General features: G+C 43.4%; 1 protein-coding gene across 1 annotated transcript; it reads left to right on the top strand.

Annotated features, from left to right (window-relative positions):
- The first annotated feature begins 86 nt into the window (after window positions 1–86).
- Window positions 87–17,282, top strand: NDUFA8 (NADH:ubiquinone oxidoreductase subunit A8). The gene is made up of 4 exons (XM_030293717.1): window positions 87–237; window positions 6,823–6,986; window positions 11,944–12,109; window positions 16,966–17,282. The coding sequence occupies exons 1-4, from the start codon at window positions 187–189 to the stop codon at window positions 17,101–17,103; spliced, it is 519 nt and encodes a 172-aa protein (XP_030149577.1). The 5' UTR covers window positions 87–186; the 3' UTR covers window positions 17,104–17,282.
- Window positions 17,283–18,247: the final 965 nt, after the last annotated feature.

The raw sequence follows: 18,247 nt of genomic DNA, 5'->3' as shown, positions 1-18,247 counted from the left end.
CAGACCCCACAGGCCTTCCAGGCACTGCGCACGCTCTATGGCTCGCGGTTGGGCAGAGCAGTGCGCCTGCGTGGCCGTCCGCGCATGCGCAGGCCCGAGGTGGCCCTTGGCGGTCGAAAGGGGATTTCAAGGAGACGGGGGCGACGCGGCTGCGGGCGCCTCCTCGGGGTCGGGGCTACCGCCGTCATGCCGGGGATAGTGGAGCTGCCCACTGTGGAGGATCTGAAAGTGCAGGAGGTGAGGCTCGTCCGGAAGCCAGGCAAGCAGGCATAGGGCTGCAGCTTTTCGGGCCTGGGCCCAGCTCCGCTTCGTCTCACTGGACTGTGGGCCCTGGGTCCCCCCACCTAATGCCCCCCGACACAGACACAGGTGGATTCCCGGACGCCCCCGGCCCAGCTCCGGGAATCGCCTCACCCCCACCCCATCATGCAGGGGCTCTGTAGAAGTCTCCTCGCCTCCCCCACCCCGACCTCCTGCCATCTGCTTGCCCTTTACGTGAATAATAGTGGTACTTTTTATTAAGCACCAGCCAGGGCCACTTTACTTCCTTTAATGTCACTTAATACTCAGACCTCCCTGCGAAGTGAATATGCAACCCCGGGTGTTCACAGCCGAGCGAGAGAGACCGTCGCTTCTAGGTAGGCTAATCGGTACAGTGTTGGAGTGGAGCTAGGAAGCCAAAGCAAAAGGAGATGAAACTGGAGAGTGGAGTTGCTAACAACCCTGGGAGGGTGTTTGGTAATAGGACATTTAGAGCATTCATTTATTCAGGAGATACCATTTGAATAATTGCCATATACACGCACACTGGAGAATAAGAGCGTCCCTGCCCTCATAGAGCTTATAATCTAATAGGGAGACAGACATAAAGAGGCAGTTACAGTATAGTGAAGTTTGTGCTATGAGAAGTGAAGACAGTATAAACTAATTATAGCAAGTATGACCAAGCCTTTTTTAGAAGTCAGGTAAGGTGCTAGTTCCTTCACGTACATTAATTCATCAAATCCTGCCAACAACACTATGAGGTAGGATATTATTGGCCTCTTCATGTGAAAAGTAAGAAAACAGGTCCCAAGAGTAGAAGTGATTTTCCCAAAGTCATATAGCTAGTGAGTGGTGGAGCTGGACTATGACTCTAGGTCTGAGTTTCAAACCCGTGCTTTTAAACTATTGTATTATGGGTAAAAGCTCAAAAGAGTGAGAAGACTTCGCAAGACCTTTTGAGTCTAGGGAGACCAGTGCTGTTTGATGTGACTCTAGTGTTGGTGGGAATCAGCTGTTGCTGAGCCCAGAGAGAGGTACCTTGGACTGGAAGGACTGGGAAGCAGCTTCCACAAGGCCAGACTTATTTTAAGGTGACGTGGGAGGGAGAGGTTGAAGATTTTAAGGCAGAAGAGTGTCGTGGCAGGACTGGATAGTAGAAAGACCAGGCTACATAAGAGGACAAGGAGGGCAAAACTAAAAATTATGTGCCAGAAATTATATCCCAGGCACTGTGTTAAGGGTTTTATCTTCATGACTTCAGTTAATCTTCTCAGATGCCTGTGAGAATGGCAACTATTATTTCCCACAGAGGCATAACTTTTTAGCTGTGTTCAGGGACTCTGGTCAAGTACATTTACGAGAGGGGAGGTTGCCAGTATTTCAGTCTTTTGTTTTTTTCGTCCCACCTTGAAGCTGGGTTAGCCTGAAAGTGCTGTAGTTTTCATTGAAAGTTTAATCTGAGGTTCTACTTCCTGCAAGTATTCTATATCTGGAATAATTTGCCTTTAGTGTTCATACCTTTGAACTGAAATATAGATAATTACATAAATAACTACAATGCAAGACAAAGTATGATTAAATCTATGGAAGAGGGGCAGACATGGTTTCAGAGCAGAGAGTAGGATTTGAAGTTGGATCTAAATTCTAGGCCTAACTGCTCAGTTACCTTGATTAGTCACTTGTAGCATCTGCAGACACAGTTATTTTATTTGTAAGATGAAGTGATTCCAGCTGTATAATTCTCTGAGGCTATAAAGGGAACAGAGAAAGCACTTCTCGGGCGTAATGTGGGACTTGGCAAAATGGCATTTGAAGAATAGCATTTGTAGGCCAAGACGGACAGACAGGCTTTCTTAAGCGAGGGTTAGATCTGAGAGCGAAGGTGAAAAGATGGGAAAATGCAGGAGGCCACAGATGGGTTGTGGGGACAGTGAGTTCAGTGCTCTGAGACAGCAGCAGGTCCCTTTTTGGAAGTGTCTTGGGTGAGAAGGCTGGATCCAGAAGGCTTTGAATACCCTGTAAAAAGTTTGGGCTTTATTCTGCTGTTAAGCCTGAATCCTTCCAGGGTTTTGTCGCTAATTTGTTTCAGTAGAGTACAATAAGAATTGTCTTCTAGGAAGATCACTCTGGCAGCCCTGTGAAGAATGGATTGAAGAGAGGAAAAGAAAAGGGGGACTAGTCTTGGCAGCTGTTGAAATAACGAGGAGGATATTAATGACCCCAACATAATTGGTGACTGTCCTCACAGAGGGGAAAGAACAGATTTATCTGGAATTGATCAGACTTAGCAGTGACTTAGATATCACAGGCAGGAAAGGTCGGGGAGCCTGTCAGATCTGCAACCTGACAGTGGGACTGGGGAAGCCAGAAGGAGCAGCTTTGAGAGGCAAGTTAAACACATTTTGGACCTTGTTGACACATCCCTATGAAAGAAGTAGTCAGAAGCTTAGGGCTGGAACCTCCTTGTACAAACTGACAATTTTGAGCAGAAATAATAGCTGATATTTTTGATGTGCTTTCTATGTGCTAGCCACTGTTCTTGATATTTTTACACGTGTGAACTCATTTAATCCTCAACAGTACTATCAAAGGAGTACAGTGATCCCCCATTTTCCATAAATTAAGTCACATAGAAGTCACAGCATAAATTACTATAGAAAGAGGTGCAGACGTGGTTTAAGGAAGAGAGAACAGGACTGGAAGATTGGTTGTAGATTGTAAGACTTTTCCTGCCTCCCTTTCCACACCTGCAGACTGTATAAACCCGCTGTGCAGGGAGGCTGTCATGAGGGTAAATGAGGAAGATGCTGGAATTCTGTGTTCTTTGAGACAAAGGGAGCTGAATGAATTTGAGAGGGTATTCACAGTAAGCAGCTGGGAAGGGATGTTGTTTCTGGTGGAACTCATCCGTCTTTGTGAAGAAGCAGGTGAGGGGACATCTGAAGTCCTTTGCCACCTCAGCGAAGGCTGTGTAATGCAAAGTGGCTTGATTGAAGGTCACAGTCTCTGGATTCCAGCTCTGCGGTTGCCACTGGCCTGCTGTGTCATCTTGGGCACATCTCTGTCTCCAGGAAAGAGATTCAGTGAGTGGTTCTTATCCTTTATTTCCCTGTGACAGAGCATACTTTACACACTCAACAACATGGGTGCCCGTAGATTTTGGTAAGACTTCTACATTTGTAGGAAAGTAAGGCAAAGAATGTCATAACCTTTTTGGGCACAATGGCTGTGAAGGCATTCGAGTGAATCAGCCATTTAAAGATCTTTTAAGGCATTGGTCAAGGAGGTAAGTACAGCTTAATTTTTTAAATATATTAAGCTTTAAAAAGTTTGAATTTTGATTTTTATTCTCTTGGCTTTGTACAGGTAATATAGCAAGTTAATGTATACCCCTCAATTAACCTAATACACTCTTATAAAAAACTGTAGGGGTGTCTGGGTGGCTCAGTAGATGAAGCGACTGACTCTCGATTTTGGCTCAGGTCGTGATCTCACGGCTCCTGAGATTGAGCCCCACTTTCAGGCTCTGCACTGACAACGTTGAACCTACTTGGGATTCTCTTGTTTCTGGAGCTCTCTGCCCCTCCCTCCCCCCAAATCAATCAATAAGTAAACTTAAAAAAAAACACAACTCTATGGGGCATCTGGGTGGCTCAGTTGGTTAAGCATCTGACTCTTGATTTCAGCTCAGGTCATGATCTCACAGTTCATGAGTTCAGGCACCCCGTGGGGCTCTGTCAGGGGCTCTGTGCTCACGGTGTGGAGACTGCTTGAGATTCTCTCCCTCTCTGTCTGCCCCTTTCCTGCTCACACGTGTGCTCTTTCTCAAAATAAGTAAGTAAACTTTAAAAAAAAAACAGCTGTCATATAAAATTTTACAGATTTTTAAACAAATTGGGGCGCCTGGGTGGCGCAGTCGGTTGGGCGTCCGACTTCAGCCAGGTCACGATCTCGCGGTCCGTGAGTTCGAGCCCCGCATCGGGCTCTGGGCTGATGGCTCAGAGCCTGGAGCCTGTTTCCGATTCTGTGTCTCCCTCTCTCTCTGCCCCTCCCCCATTCATGCTCTGTCTCTCTCTGTCCCAAAAATAGATAAACGTTGAAAAAAAAAATTAAAAAAAAAAAAAAAATAAAAAAAAAAACAGCTGTCATATAAAATTTTACAGATTTTTAAACAAATTTATTAGAATTGTCATGGCAGGTTTCACTTGTATCATAAGTTCATCTTTGCTTTGATAATTACAGCAGTTGTAATGTTAGTAGACATCATCCTAACTATTCTCTTCCCATAGTGTGTAGATGAGTTACTCTCTTCATATTCCCTTGCCTTTTATCTTATTAGTAATTTAACCTAAGCTGTGTGAAAGTCATAAAAAATAAAATTATAAAATTTTTATCATTATAAAAATAATAATTACAACATTATTCTTAAATAAAAATCCTTCATAGAACGCTTATAAATCAAATCCAGTGATATCTTAAAGCATAATGCACTGTCACAGACTAGATTTTATTGTAGCTATAGCGAGAGGTTTTTGGAAAATCTGCTAATTCTCTACATTTATGGATAAAAGAAACCTGAACTTTTCAGTCTTTCTGGAAACAACAGTAAAACAGAATCATCAGAAAGAAACTTCCTTAATGAGGACTATCCAAACGACTATATCCCAGACACCAATAGCAAATATTGAACCAAATTGTGCTTTAAAGTCTAGAAAAAGGGAAGGATGCCTACTGCCATTGCTGTTCATTTGTATTGTCCTAGACGTTTTAGTCCAAGCAGTAAGATAGGAAAAGAGAAGGAGAAAAAAAAGGATATAACTATCAGAAAAGAAGGTAGTTTTTACTTGTAAGTGGAAGTTTTTCCTCTTAATCCTCTTGTTGTTTTTTTTTTAAGTTTATTTATTTTTGAGAGAGTGTGAGCAGGGCAGGGACAGAGAGGGAGAGAGAGTCCCAAGCAGGCTCCATGCTTAACGTGGAGCCCAGCACTGGGTTTGATCCCATGACTGTGAGATCATGACCCAAGCAGAAACCAAGAGTTGGACGCTCAACCAACCGAGCCACCCAGGCACCCCTTAATCCTCTTGATTTTGTATCAGTAAGATATGGCTAGAGAGAAGATGCAGTGTACAAACAAGCTATTTAGGTAGTATCAAAAAGGTTAAAATACTGAGGAATAAACAAGAAATATGCAAGGTTCCTATATGAGGGAAACTATCATTTTAACCAAAGAACATAAGAATGACCTGAGTAAGAGGAGGGACGTAATATGTCTTGGTGAGAAGGCATAATTCATGTAGTCTCGCCTCTACTGTGACTGTCTTATCATCAGTATCTGGCACAGAGTGAGTGGTTCAACAGATGAGAGCTTTTGTATGGTGCTTAGAGAAAGATCCTCTGGGGAGATAAAAAATTTCAGCAGAGACCTAGTGTTGTAAACATGCTCGTTCCCTTCTAATTTAACACATAACTAACCTTTGTGCAGTTCCAGTGCAAATTATTGGATGAGGGGGTTCATCTGAAAGAATAGCCAAAGCGATTTCGAAAAGGAAGAATAATGAAGAGGGTGGTCCTCCCAGACAACACATGTTCTATTTAAGTTCCAGTAACGCAAACGTTGTGGAATTGGCCCAGGAAAAGGTAGTACCGAAAAGAGGCCAGCAGAACCCTTGCTGCACAGCAATTTGACGGGCCCTGGACTATGTGCAGCCCTCTGTGAGTGAGCTGTAACTATACTGTTTCTCAAGAAAATGAACCAACCGGAAGGCAAGTGAGACAGAGTTATGGACTGGTGGCTACCTTGGATATAGTGTGTGATAGGAAAAAATAGAAAATTTTAGTACTTTATCATTAGTAATAACTCACTGGACTAGATGTTTTTACTGATCCTTTCCAGTCTCATTTTCTGTGACTCTGTGGTCTTCTGGGAATTTTATGTATCCTATCACTTTTTTTTTTTTTAGTGTTTATTTTTGAGAGAGGGAGCTCGCACATGCAAGCTGGGGAGGGGCAGAGAGAGAGGGCTCCCTGCTGACAGCAGATAGCCCACCTAGGGGCTTGAACTCACTTGAACTCAGGAACCTCGAGATCATGACCTGAGCTGAACTTGGATGCTTAACCAGCTGAGCCACCCAGGCGCCCCCCTGCCTCATCAGTTTTATTCCTGGAAAGGAGACTCATCAAAACTCCCCAGAGTTGGTTCCTCTCCTTCCATCACAGAAGCTTCCATCATCTTTCAGAGCTCTACTTTCTCTGTCATAGAGAGCTAAAGGTTCTGTTAGGACTGCCATTTCCTTATGTCTAAAAGGGGGAGAGTAATGTCAACCTAATGAGATTATTATGAAGGTGTAGAAAATCATGCATGTGAAGAAGCTTTGTGATCTCTAAAGCAGCAGAGATCATAAAGGTTTATTATGGTAGCCCCCTATCTTTAATTTTCTTGGAGTCGGAACAAGTTTTCCCTTTGTGTTCCCTCGGCCTTCAGCAGCAGGAGATGAAGTTGAGGAAGTTGATATCCTGGTCACAGATCTGTGGTTTGTCTCCTCCTGTTCCGTTCCCCAGGTGAAAGTCAGTTCTTCGGTGCTGAAAGCTGCCGCCCACCACTATGGAGTTCAGTGTGATAAGCCCAACAAGGAGTTCATGCTCTGTCGCTGGGAAGAGAAAGACCCCAGGCGGTGTTTAGAGGAAGGCAGGCTCGTCAACAAGTGTGCTCTGGACTTCTTCAGGTAAGAGTCTTTGACTTGACATCAGTGCCTGTGGGCTGAAACATCTAGGTATATGTATCTCAGTGAACATCTAGCTAATTAAGTAGAAGGATAATTTTAGTAGGAAGTGTAAGACCTTGAAGTCGGATAGACCAAGGTAAGCATGCAGTAAATGATGCAGTTAGCTTTGTTACTTGTTTTTATTATTTGGCATGTCCTTTAATATCCATGAATCTTAATTTCTAAATCATACAGGATTGTAATGAAAAATTTGTAAAAGTACGTAAAACCAACTCAGCACAGCGCTTGCTAACAGGTGTTCACTAGATTGATGCTACTATGGAACACTCAGTTATTATGGAAAGAAAAGTGTGTACAGAGTCAAGGTATTAAGTAGGCCATTATGCTTAATACCGTAAGTAAAACAATCCATATTGCAATTGTAGAAAAATGTTTTGACAGACTCTATTAAAAGGGACAGAAATTCCACTCAAAGGGAATTGGCTTATGTAGCTGTCAAGTCCAGAAATGGGGCTGGCATCAGGCGGGGCTGGAATCAAAGGGCTTACATAATTTCATAACTACTTGGTATCTTGTTGCCTTTCTTCTCCTTCCCCGATCTCTTAGTTCTGTTGTGTCTGTCAAACTCATTTTCAGAGAGACTCTTTCTTGCTGTGGCAGAAGTGGCCGGCAGCCATCCCACACTGCTGTGCTGCTTGCCTAGACCTGGCCCAAGAGTGTCCTTGTCCAGTGATGTGAGCCGACCAGTCTCATTGGCCTGGCTGGTCGATTTTGTATGCCTCTCTTTGAATCAGGTGTGCTTCAGGAGATAAAATGCTGTGATTTGTCAGGCCTAAAATGGGAAGTGACTTAAATTCATCTAAACTGCATTGCTGAGAGAGAGGGACAGATTGTTCCCCAAAGAAAAATTACAAGGATGTTACAGAAGAATGGGGACTGACTGCTGGCTAGGCAAAACCCACAGATGTCCACTACAATGACGTTAGAGGGAAAAATCAAATTCCTTCACATAATAGCTCCTCTCCTCTTTTGCTTGGTGTCTTTGTCCACATGCAAAGATATTTTTGTGGTTAAAGTCACAGTGTGTCGTTTCAAATTCATTTTTTTGAATTTTTCTGAAACCATGGGGAACATTCTTTCAAGTTGCTAGATTGTCTTTGTGATCATTTTTAATGGCTATTTAATATTCCACCAGTAGGTAAACCAACCATAATTTACCTGTTACAAAGTCATTTTTAATTCTGTTTTTTTAAAAATGTTTATTTTGAGAGAGAGCATGCACACACGAGTGGGGGAGGGCAAAGAGAGAGAGAGAGGGAGAGAGAGGATCCCAAGCAGGCTCTGCGTCGTGCGCAGAGCCCAATGCAGGGCTCGATCCCGTGATCCTGGGATCATGACCTGGGCCAAAATCAAGAGTCGGAAGCTTAACTGACTGAGCCACCGGGTGCCCCTAATTCCAGATTTTGCTTGTTTTAGATAAATCCTCAGTGGTTACCTTTGTGTGCAGATCTTTTTCTCTTTTTAAGTAATTCCTTGGCATAAATTTCCCAGAGGTGAGATTATTCTATAAAAAGGCTTTGAATGTAATTTATGGCTTTTGAACTATAGTTGCCATTTAAAAAAAAATTGGGTCAGTTTATGCTGCCCTCAGCACTATATCTTGTTGTACCTCACCAGCATTGCATATTATTTAAATATTTGATAGGTACAAAATGGTGTTTTATTCTTGCTTTGGAATTTGCATTGGTTTGATTGCTAACAAGGTTGAATGTGTGTTTATTATTTAAATTTTGCTAAGAGAACTTTGGAAAAACATTTCTGCTTTGGCCCAGAGGTAGTATATTTAAATGTGACATGTTGGGATTTCACAAGCTCCTGAGGTGCCCAGCCGCCTCCGTGAGAGGAATTTTTCACTGCTGATGTTGCTCTTTGCAGGTGTTTGTAGGCAATTGTTTGTTGGGTGTGGATACCAGGGTAACAGGGTCCAGAACTGAGACTAAGTACTGTAATAGTGCTAGTAGCTCTCCTGCTGCCCCCATGCTGGAGGAATAAACCACTTGTACTGGAAACAGTAGGCCACTACCAAAGTGATTGTCAAGTGAGGTGGGTGCAATTTTACGTACCGTGGATGTTGTTGTGGTCGGTGAGGCTAGAGGCAATTCAGAAAAGCTCCCTAGGGCTTTGATCCTTCTCCTTCCTTCCTGTTGCACACCCTGCCACCCACAGGTTACACCAGAATCCCTACTGGTCATGGGGCACCTAGGTGGCTCAATTAGTTAAGCGTCTGACTCTTGATTTTGGCTCAGGTGAGATCGAGCCCCAGGTCAGCTCTGTGCTGTCAGCATGGAGCCTGCTTAGGATTCTCTCTCTCTTTCTCTCTCTCTTTTTCTCTCTCTGCCCCCACCCCCACATGTGCACTGTCTCTCTCTTGCTCTCTGTCAAAACAAATAAAGAAGCATTAAAAAGAAAAGAAAGAAGGAAATTGGTGACATTGGTTGCTTCCTAGCAGGGAAACCCAGCAGGAATGGAAAGCAGATTGTTTACTGTGCATTTCCTCCAACCCATGTCTGGGGTTCTTCCCGAGCCATGTTAAATAAGATTCCTGTGTTGAGTGTAGCTAGATTCTTAGAGTATGACAAGTAAGCACTTCCAAATTATGATTCCATTGGGGGAAGGAGGTGCTATGCATATCTTCCACTGCCTCATGTATGGCTTTTACATAAAATAATGGTATTTTATTTTTCCTTGGATTGGCATTTATTGGATTACTAGCAAGGCTGAATAGTAAGAGAAGGGGAATTTTGTAAAATAATTGAGGCTTATACACAAAAGTTACTTTTTCTTCAACCATGTTTTGGTGGTCACAGAATTAATTATATGCTACCTCCTTTTATTTATTTATTTATTTATTTATTTATTTTTATTTTTTATTTTTTTATATATAATTTATTGTCAAATTGGTTTCCATACAACTCCCAGTGCTCATCCCAACAGGTGCCCTCCTCAATGCCCATCACCCACTTTTCCCTCTCCCCCATCCCCCATCAACACTCAGTTTGTTCTCAGCATTTAAGAGTCTCTTATGGTTTGCCTCCTTCCCTCTCTGCTACTTTTTTCCCCCCCATTCCCGTCCCCCCTGGTCTTCTGTTAAGTTTCTCAGGATCCACATATGAGTGAAAACATATGGTATCTTTCTGTGCCTGACTTATTTCACTTAGCATAACACTCTCCAGTTCCATCCACATTGCTACAAATGGCCAGATTTCATTCTTTCTCATTGGCAAGTAATATTCCATTGTATATATAAACCACAACTTCTTTATCCGTTCGTCAGTTGATGGACATTTAGGCTCTTTCCATAATTTGGCTACTGTTGAAAGTGCTGCTATAAACATTGGGGTACAAGTGCCCCTATGTATCATCATTCCTGTATCCTTGGGTAAATTCCTAGCAGTGCTATTGGTGGGTCATAGGGTAGATACTAATTTTAATTTTGGGGGGAACCTCCACACTGTTTTCCAGAGCAGCTGCACCAGTTTGCATTCCCACCAACAGTGCAAGAGGGTTCCTGTTTCTCCGCATCCTCTCCAGCATCTATAGTCTCTTGTTTTGTTCATTTTCGCCACTCTGACTGGCGTGAGGTGATATCTGAGTGTGGTTTTGATTTGTATTTCCCTGATGAGGAGCAACGTTGAGCATCTTTTCATATGCCTGTTGGCCATCTGGATGTCTTCTTTAGAGAGGTGTCTATTCATGTTTTCTGCCCATTTCTTCACTGGATTATTTGGTTTTCAGGTGTGGAGTTTGGTGAGTTCTTTATAGATTTTGGATACTAGCCCTTTATCCCATATGTCATTTGCAAATATCTTTTCCCATTCTGTCGGTTGCCTTTTAGTTTTGTTGATTGTTTCCTTTGCAGTGCAGAAGTTTTTTATCTTGATGAGGTCCCAATAGTTTATTTTTGTTTTTAATTCCCTTGCCTTTGGGGATGTGTCAAGTAAGAAATTGCTGTGGCTGAGGTCAGAGAGGTTTTTCCCTGCTTTCTCCTCTAGGGTTTTGATGGTTTCCTGTCTCACATTCAGGTCCTTCATCCATCTTGAGTTTATTTTTGTGAATGTGCTACCTCCTTCTTAGCAGAGAGCACCAAATGTAATTTAACTTTCTTAATGACAAGGATGAATCTGTTTTTGTTTAGTCCGTTAATAGAATGAGGACTTTGAGCTCTGGGGAGTGTGGGGTGGTTTGCCTTGACACTGAATGACCCCGGGATCTTCTGCTTGTTAGTATGTGTATTTGCCTTGTATAGTTCTGTCTCTTCCTTTGCCATTGTCCCTCATGCCCATCTCGGATTATGCCTCCTCTTCTAAATTTGGTAGACTGATAATCTTTAGAATTGGATATAAAGAAAAGAATAGGTAGACCCTAAGTGAGGAGTGCTCTGAGTAAAATCTATGTGCTTAGACCAAATTTTTTTGGCATTTGTGTTCATTTATTTTTGGTACATAAAGAAATTAGGCCTTATTCCTTACAAATCTTTTTTTACATGTTGCTTCTCATCCTGAGGATCTTAAGTTGTCTTTTTTTTTTTTTTTTAATTTGTTTTTTCAACGTTTATTTATTTTTGGGACAGAGAGAGACAGAGCATGAACGGGGGAGGGGCAGAGAGAGGGAGACACAGAATCAGAAACAGGCTCCAGGCTCTGAGCCATCAGCCCAGAGCCTGACGCGGGGCTTGAACTCACGGACCGCGAGATCGTGACCTGGCTGAAGTCGGACGCTTAACCGACTGCGCCACCGAGGCGCCCCTTAAGTTGTCTTGTAAGTGAAGTGAGAGCATCTATTCCCATACCTTTCAAAAAGGAAGGTTATGCATTTGAGGTCTGTACCTATTTCCCCCCACTTTTCTGTTTCTCATTACTTTGCAAAGAGCTACCCCTGACCTAGCCCTCTTTTCCAGGCAGATAAAGCTTCACTGTGCGGAGCCTTTTACCGAATATTGGACCTGCATTGATTATTCCAGCCTGCAGTTACTTCGTCGCTGTCGCAAACAGCAGGCCAAGTTTGACGAGTGTGTGCTGGACAAACTGGGCTGGGTGCGACCTGACCTCGGAGAGCTGTCCAAGGTAAAAAGGTCTCCTGCTGGGGGTTTCCCCCTCTCACTGAGGGGTGGGGGAGGGCAGGAGGTGGTCAGAGAGGGGTCTCTGTGAGTAAAGATATGATGGGAGAAATCTGTGTTTACCAAACAGGTTGATGAGAGGGATTATACACAACCCAGAAGGGAATTTATTTAATACAAATATTCCTTTAAATAGATCTTCTGGCATGTGCAGATTGTTTGTTTAATTAGCTAATTGAAGAACAGAAGGGAGTAGATGAGGATAAACACAATGTTGGGGCACCGTCAATTGAAAGCATTGAGGTTATTACAGAATTCAGAGAACAAATAGGATCGAGGTTATGCCAGGTTCTTCAGGCCACATTTATCAGGACCTAGGATTTTTAGAAGTATTTCCCTGTAGTTTAAAATGTACGTTTTCTGGGGCACCTGGTTGGCTTCATTGTTTAAGTGTCCAACTCTCAATTTTGACTTTGGTCATGATCTCACGGTTTTTGAGTTTGAGCCCCGTGTCCTGGTCTGCACTGGCAGCAAAGAGCCTGCTTGGGATTCCCTCTCCCTCTCTCTCAAAATAAACAAACATCTAAAAAACATAAAAAGCATGTTTTCCTACTCTTTTTTCTGTATTTCTTTTTTTTTTTTTTTTTTTCAACGTTTATTTATTTTTGGGACAGAGAGAGACAGAGCATGAATGGGGGAGGGGCAGAGAGAGAGGGAGACACAGAATCGGAAACAGGCTCCAGGCTCCGAGCCATCAGCCCAGAGCCTGACGCGGGGCTCGAACTCGAGGAGCGCGAGATCGTGACCTGGCTGAAGTCGGACGCTCAACCGACTGCGCCACCCAGGCGCCCCTGTATTTCTTGTCTCAGTCATGCCACCACCATCTGTGGAAACCTCAGAAACCTGAGTGTCTTTTCTTCACGTCCCACTCTTTCTTCCTTTATACAGTCGTCAGTTCCCGTAGGGGAACATCTCCTAGATTAGTTTTTGAATCCTCTCACTGTCCCCACATCTTGGACAGGAGTTCTTAACTTGGGCTACGTGAACTTCTGGGAGGGGAAGGTGGTTCAATTCAGATTTTAGAAGACACTGTATCACCTGAAATTGAAGAATTGAGGATATAATTATGTCTCCACTATAGGCATGATCTGTATGGAAAATAAAGACCACTTAAAAAAATTTTTTTTAAGTTTATTTATTTATTTATTTATTAAAAAAATTTTTTTTTTTAACATTTATTCATTTTTGAGAGACAGAGACATAGTGTGAGCAGGGGAGGGGCAGAGAGAGAGGGAGACACAGAATCCAAAGCAGGCTCCAGGCTCCGAGCTGTCACTACAGAGCCTGACGTGGGGTTTAAACTCAGGAACTGCACGAACATGACCTGAATCAAAGTTGGATGCTTAACCGACTGAGCCACTCAGGCGCCCCTTAAGTTTATTTTTAAATTATTTTTAGTAATCTCTGCACCCAACATGGGTCTCAAACTCAAGACCCCAAGATCAAGAATTGCATGTTCTTCCGATCGAGCCAACCAGGAAGTCCAAACACCACTTTTCTTTTTAAAACTTCACGGGCTTACTCTTGCTTGCAGTGTCCTGGCTTACAAGGCCCTTTGTGATCTGACCTACCCCTGCTTCTGGAGCCTCATCATTGTCCCTTCCCTCTGGGACAGATAGGTGGCAAGGTGGGGGAAAACTCAGGTTTGAATGGAGGCAGATAGTACTACCGATCACTATGGGATCCTGCACAAATTGCTGACTGTTTCTCGTCCTACCACATCTACAAAATAGGACCAGTATTCATACCCAGTTTTCTGTGAGGATTAAGCTTGAGAACCCTTGTGAATCTCTGGCCTAGTGCCTGGCATGTGGGCCCACAATTAATCTTTATTCCCTTGCCTTTCTGTATAGCATCTATGGATGGTTGCATCTCATGCTTGGGGTCACAAGTAGACAAATGACTTAGCAGTTTTGTTTTGTTTTTTGTATCCAGCCTGATCTCTTCAGATGGCTTCTTTTGCTGTCCTGAACAAATTGCTTTATTTATTTATTTATTTATTTATTTATTTATTTATTTATTTATTTATTTTTTAGTCTGTAAGTTTTTTTGCTCTTTTTATGTTCATCGCAATCAATAATTTTTTTAATATTAAAAGTAATTTATTGTCAAATTGGTTTCTATACAACATCCAGTGCTCATCCCTGAACAAATTACTTTAAACTGTTGATAATTCTGAGTTGGAAAGCTGCGGGACCTACAGATTTAATAATGAAAACAACCTTTTCTCATTTCTGTCTCTCAAGAAAGGAGAATTAGCAAATCATGCTGATGAGAAAGCATACTGATTCCTGAATCTTTGTGTCAGCCATTTTAAAAACCTATGAAGTATTGGTGTCCTCTTTTCAAAAGTTTGTTTCTTTAAGAGGATGATCAGTTTTAGTCCTACTTAGAATCAGAATCCAGTCTCTTAGAAAGGTAATGACCAGCTGGATAAAGCCCACGTTTTACCTTCATTTACTTCTGCCTTCTGCTTCCTCCAAGTTGCCCTCCTCTCCTTTGCTCTGACCAGTTTCCACTCACTCCTCTGCCCTCAGCTTAGATGCCAATGTCCTTTGAGGTTTCCAGCCTTCCTAGGCATCCTGATAATGTTAATATTGAAAATAACTTTTGGCGCTTAACCATAACCTGCTATGCATCAGGCTCCAGACTGTGTATTATCCTAATAGCGCTGTAAGCTAATAGCCCCATTTTAGAGATGGGAAATTGAAGGTCGGGTAGGGTGCTCAAAGTTGTGTACCTAGCAATTAGTTTGACCACGTGCCTCTTCTCCTTTTCTCTTGATATGGTACAGAAGAGGAAGTTGTTTTGTTCTTTCCACAATAATTTGTCCTTTTAAGGGGTCTGTTCACTACTTTAAGTTTGAGAAACATTTTTCTAGATTGATTTCATAAATATTGTAACTTCCTGAAGGGAGCTTCACGTGCCAGCTGGAGGCCTTTGGAGTTACTCTGTCAAGCAGTAAGGAAGCATTAGTGATCTCTGTGGCAGAGAGATGAGAACACTGTTCTAAAAACAAACCAAAAAAGACTCTGGATCTGTAGTCAGAAGACTTGGGTCCCAGCTCCGGCTCTGACCTGTAGCGTGTGTCTTTATCATAGGCAAGTTGGCCTCCTTGTTCTCATCTGTGGACTACAGATAATAATGCCTCACAGGGCAGTTACAGTAATAATTATGCTGTTGTCTTCCTGAAAGCTCCATTCACATTGAATCGTTTTTGGATTTGTGCACATGGGAAGACTCATCAGTCATATAACATGGAGTGGCTCGAAGACCAGACCACTAGATAACAAGACTATTAATAATTATGGCCTTGTCTTTCCATTTCTCTGCGTGTTTCCTCATCTTTAAAGGGAGGACGGGGGCGCCTGGGTGGTTCAGTCAGTTAAGCATCCAACTTTGGCTCAGGTCATGATCTCATGGTTCATGAGTTCAAGCCCTGCATCAGGCTCTGTGCTGACAGCTCAGAGCCTGGAGCCTGCTTCGGATTCTGTGTCTCCCTCTCTCTCTGCCCCTCTCCTGCTCATACTCTGTCTTTCCCTCTCTCAAAAATTAAAAAAAAAAAAAAAAATAATAAATAAATAAATAAATAAATAAATAAATAGAGGACATTGGGGAGCTTGGGTGACTCAGTTGGTTAAGCATCGGACTCTTGATTTCGGCTCAGGTCATGATCTCAGGGTCCATGCTGGGCATGGAGCCTGCCTAAGAATCTCTCTACATTTCATGCGTTCTCTAAATTAATTAATTAATTAATTAATAAAAAGTGAGAACAATTTCTGCTGGCTTCTGATGGAGATTTTTGTGACCATCGGGGATAATGTGGACGTGACCACCTTCTACCTGTCTCCCTGTTGCCATTGTGCAGTGCTCCACCATCGTGCTAGGCCTGTTGGCTCAACTCTCCCAATTCTGGTCTTGCCCCTCTCCAGTCTAGCTTCTGCACCTTCCAGCCTGCAGATGTGCTTGAGTGGCTTCCCTGCTTCAGTGACGTCTGTCACCCTTGAGTTAAAATTCAACCACTTGTGCACATCATTCAGTACCCTTCATCGTCCGGCCCTGTCTACCAGTGTAGTATGTTACGTAAAAGCACAGGCTTTGGAGTAGGCAGATCTGGCTTTGAGCACTAGTTTTTCCACTATTAGCCAGGTGGCCCCAGGAACCTCTGGAAAAAGGCCTCAGAGGAGTATGAAAATGAAATGTAATCGGGGGCCCAGCATCATTTCTAACAAGTGCTTGGTTAGGTGCTTCATCTCCCTCCATTATCCAAGCAACCTTCGGCCATTCTAAGGACATGCCTCTCTGTCTTCCCATGCACTGTTTACTTAGAATGTCTTTCCCTTGCTAATCTTCTGCTGGCTCATGGTTATCCTTTTAAGCTAAACGTTACCCCCCATGAAATAGTTCAGGCCCCTGTCCTTCAGGATGGGTTACGTGTACAGAATCCTTGCTCCCCAGCACTTAGTTCATGCCTCAGTTATGATAATTCGGTCGGGAGTCTTGGTTGATTTTCTTGTCTGGCTCCCTCAGACTGTGAGCCCTCGAAGACAGTGTGTATTTCGTTTCCTGCTGTATCCCTAACTTCTGCCACATGAAATGACCCAAAAAAAGGCTTTCTTAAATGTTTGTTCAAGAAGGCTTTCTTAAATGAGTTTAAATGTGGTTTGCTGGGGCTTGAGAAAAGAGGGGTAGTTGGGGCAGCGGGAGCAGAGAGGAAACGCTGGGAGGTACGTTCTTGGTCACAGACTGCTCCACCTGACCTTCAGCCTTGCCTCTTGCTTCTGTCCTCTTCGCTCCTCACAGGTCACTAAAGTGAAAACAGATCGACCTTTACCGGAGAATCCCTATCACTCGAGAGCAAGACCAGAGCCCAACCCTGAGGTAGAAGGAGACCTGAAGCCTGCCAAACATGGCAGCCGCCTTTTTTTCTGGACCATGTAAAGATGGGTCCGTGGCCCACACTCAGTCACACGCCTGGACGACTGCTGATGAAACTCCCGTGCAGTTTGCATCGACTGATAGAGTTCTTTCCGGGATCAGAAACTTAACAAAAAAGTTAATTTATGTGACTTGGCAGTTATTCTATACCATTTCCTGGCCATTAAAAATTTTAAAGGAAACAGTTGTATTTTATTATGTTTTATATAACCTTTTGGCCTTTAGAGAGGACTTCCCTTTGCTTGTTCTTCTTGTGGTCCTGCCTGTTCCTCTCTCTTTGCTTCAAGTTGGTGATCACCAGTGTGGCGGGGAGCCGCGTTAGACCAGGCAGAAATGACTATGTAAAGGACAGGCTCTCTTGCCGGTCTGTGTTCACACATTTTGAAGTCTTCCCTCTCTCCCCATCCAGCAGCACAGACAAGTAGCTTTCCCTAAAGGTCATGCAAGGGAAGCGTCCAAGATAGAAGTGAAGAAACATTTGAGCCTTGTGACTCAGGCCCTGGGAGGGGCCTCCTGGCTGTGGTTTAGGCAGAGTCTTGCTCAAAGTTTCTTAAAGAACCAAACTTCCACCACTTCCCCTTGATATCCCATCCTCAAGCATTATGACCCAGATGTTTTTCCTGATAGACCAGGGAGGTGGAGGCTGAGCTCCCAGCTCCAAAGCCAGGAAGTCGGGAGGTCTGAGTGTCAATTCCAACCTTGGGTGTGTTCCTTAACCTCTTGGGAGAGGTTGAATTTGAGGACAAGCTAAAGGCAACATGCTTATCTACCTCCTGGGCAGGTTAAAGCGGCAAGTATTTATAAAGCTTTGGTTCAAAGCACTATTATGTCTTTATTTTCCCTTTCATTCACTTCCTTTTTCACTACCAGGCTATTTCCTCTACAGCTGACTGGGTCACTTTACACCCTTCTGCTTGTGGCCTTAAATTGCAGATGGCCCTGCATATGTTGTTACAACTCCCTGGGCCTTGGTTTCCATTTGTGGAGCTCCAGAAAGCAAAGTCGTGTAAGTCTTTCCAAAGGCCTTTCCAACTCTCACTGTAGAGCCTCCAGGCAGGGAGAGTGCTAGGGGGCATTAGAGGAGGTGCAGGGCCTGTCACTGCCCAGAGGGTCCAAACAGGTCAAAGACAAAGCTCTGAGTGATTGG

This window comes from Lynx canadensis, chromosome D4 (assembly GCF_007474595.2).
Source record: "Lynx canadensis isolate LIC74 chromosome D4, mLynCan4.pri.v2, whole genome shotgun sequence".
Lineage (NCBI taxonomy): Eukaryota > Metazoa > Chordata > Mammalia > Carnivora > Felidae > Lynx > Lynx canadensis.
Note: the sequence above shows the minus strand (reverse complement) of the source record. Positions and strands in the feature narration are given on the sequence as shown.